Source organism: Penaeus monodon, chromosome 30, assembly GCF_015228065.2.
Source record: "Penaeus monodon isolate SGIC_2016 chromosome 30, NSTDA_Pmon_1, whole genome shotgun sequence".
Classification (NCBI taxonomy): Eukaryota; Metazoa; Arthropoda; class Malacostraca; order Decapoda; family Penaeidae; genus Penaeus; species Penaeus monodon.
Window position 1 is genome coordinate 4,478,419 of NC_051415.1, and position 2,363 is coordinate 4,480,781.

At 38.5% G+C, this 2,363-nt stretch overlaps 1 protein-coding gene across 2 annotated transcripts in view; it reads right to left on the reverse strand.

The window, feature by feature from the left end:
- Nucleotides 1-12: 12 nt before the first annotated feature.
- LOC119592479 (LIM domain kinase 1-like) overlaps nucleotides 13-2,363 on the reverse strand; it is a 23,518-nt gene continuing 21,167 nt past the window's right edge. For both annotated transcript variants that reach the window (XM_037941308.1, XM_037941309.1), the window contains one exon: nucleotides 13-823. In XM_037941308.1, the coding sequence (XP_037797236.1) occupies nucleotides 402-823 (422 nt within the window). In that variant the 3' untranslated portion in view covers nucleotides 13-401. The remainder of the gene's footprint in view (nucleotides 824-2,363) is intronic.

Consider the following 2,363-nt stretch of genomic DNA (forward strand, 5'->3'; position numbering starts at 1 on the left):
AACTACAAAATAAATTAGAAATAAAAGTTTGAAATCACATTTGAGCTTACTTCTACTATCTGTGAGAGAAATAACTGCTCTCCCCTTGAATCATACTGTTAGGGAATAACTGATCTGGTAATCTCTGATACTGATCAAAGGCAGAATACAGATGAGAAAAACGCATCACCTTTAAAAGGAAATATACCTCTACATTATAATTAAAGAAATCTCTAACATCACTATAAAAGGAATGCTATAAGTCAACTTTGTACCAAAGTTTTGTATCTAATACTTAACAATGCAATTTAATTGAGTAAAATTATCAATTTATTTATCTTTTTCTCTTTTATTGCAACACGTTCATGCTGCATGTATTGCATCATGGCAAATTAATTTTCTAAATTCTAACAGCAAAATTCTCATAGTTGTGTACATTCCATATCACCCATTGAGCTGCTGGCCTGAGACTTCGAGAAGGAGGGTGGGAGAACTTTCGGCTCCTCCGATATCACTGCGTTTGGATTCGCACTTTGGTCGGTATCTTTTACCGTGGAGAGTTTGACCGCCTTTTCGAGCGAGGTGATGTTGTCGTTGCTGCACTCCCAGCTTTTGTTGAGGGTGTCCAGGTCCTCGAGATCCATGCTGTCATTGAGACTCCACCCTGCAGGAGACTCGAAGCTCCGGTTGTCCTGCAGGGTGAAGGAGGATGAGGAGCCGAGACTCAAACTGTCAGTGGTTGTGTAGGTCCCTTCGCTAATGGTGCGCAAGAGGGGAGGCGGATGCCGAGAGTCAGGAGCTAAGGCCTCGGGTGTGGATGCTTCTGAAGAACTGGAGCTCCTCCCTGGAACAGAAGAATACTGTGTACATGTTGGACATTAACATGTAGCTTATATCTAAGCTTATTACTTTTCTTTATTTGAAACTAAAACACTTTATTCAGAATCCATCTTTGATAGAATGTGGTGTGCAGAACTTTGTGTTTTCATATTAGTCACGTTCCTGATACATGCACTAAAACACTCCAAAATACCTGAAATAGTCAAGTGCAACCTGTTCAGCATACCCTACCTACACAGTTGCCTAACATCATTCCACGTCCTGAAATGCTGTACAATAGGAAGAACAATTTGCCGGAGTTGAAGTGCAGGTAAACAACACTACACAAACACAAGAGAGACCTATGTTAGATTTCCATGCAGTCCCACAGGTAATGTACCAATTCTGATCTTACTCAAGTCACATATTTTTATACCAGGCACATTGCTATGCTAGTGACAGTGTTCCTCTGAGGTATGTTCTCCTTTCATCTTTCTTTTTGTTACTTTTTATCTTAGCCTGACTTTATCCTTCTATTTCTGTTATTGTTATTTTAGGTTGACTTCATATACCTTAGACATAGGAAATATGTGGTATCAATATTTTTAAAAGGCCTTAAAAATTTCACCATGATCAGATTTTGCATATCTCCGACTATGGCAACCATTTGTAGGTAATGTTGAAATATGACCTAAAACAGGCCAATTAAGAGCTCTCTTCACATTAGGAAGACCCAATACATTTCAGTGAAAAATAATCATGCTTTTGCCTTTTATGTTCGCACTTCATTTTCATCTGTTCAGGTTCAATTCAGAAAGACATTTTGTTACTTTTCACCTTTATGTGATATGTCATAATTTCAGACAGGCTGGTATACCTGGTATGCTTCCTTCACACTCATTCACAATAATCCTCAATCAAGCAAAATATTCCTCCTAGAAAGAGATAAATTTTATACTTTCTTTGGCTTGTTGTTTGTAAGTATGCCTTTGCCTTTTTTGCTGGGAGGGAACTTTGCGTCTGTCAGTCTTCAACATCTCACCAAGTATGGAAGCAAAGAACCATGGTATTCTTGTCATTAACCCCTTCAGAACTTTTCATATGTCTTTGCCAGAGATATTCACACATTTGCAGCTCTTCTTGGGTACGTGTGCAAATATGATCCTTTTACTCCCCTCATCCTCCTGTAAACTTTGACCTTTAGTGTCACGGGTCAGCTTCAATACATCACTTTTATACTGGGATCTCTCCCTCCTAATGCTTTCCAAATTCAAAATATGGCTGAGGTTCTGGATTGAAAACAAGTTCCTCTTAACATTAGTTTCAATCTCTTTTAGACCCATTTTCTTCTAGTTGATGACAGGTTCTTCAAATCAAGGCTATTTCAGGGTGCCAGGATTCCCAAAGATACTGATTCAGTTTATAGACAACATATTCTTTCTTGCAGTGTCCTAGAATTGTCTTGCTTTGATGGTAAATTAGACAACACAACAGCAATCACCTTAGCCACTCACTAAATTCCTACTCTAATCATTTTCTTTCCCTTTGTTCTTTTCTCCGTTTTT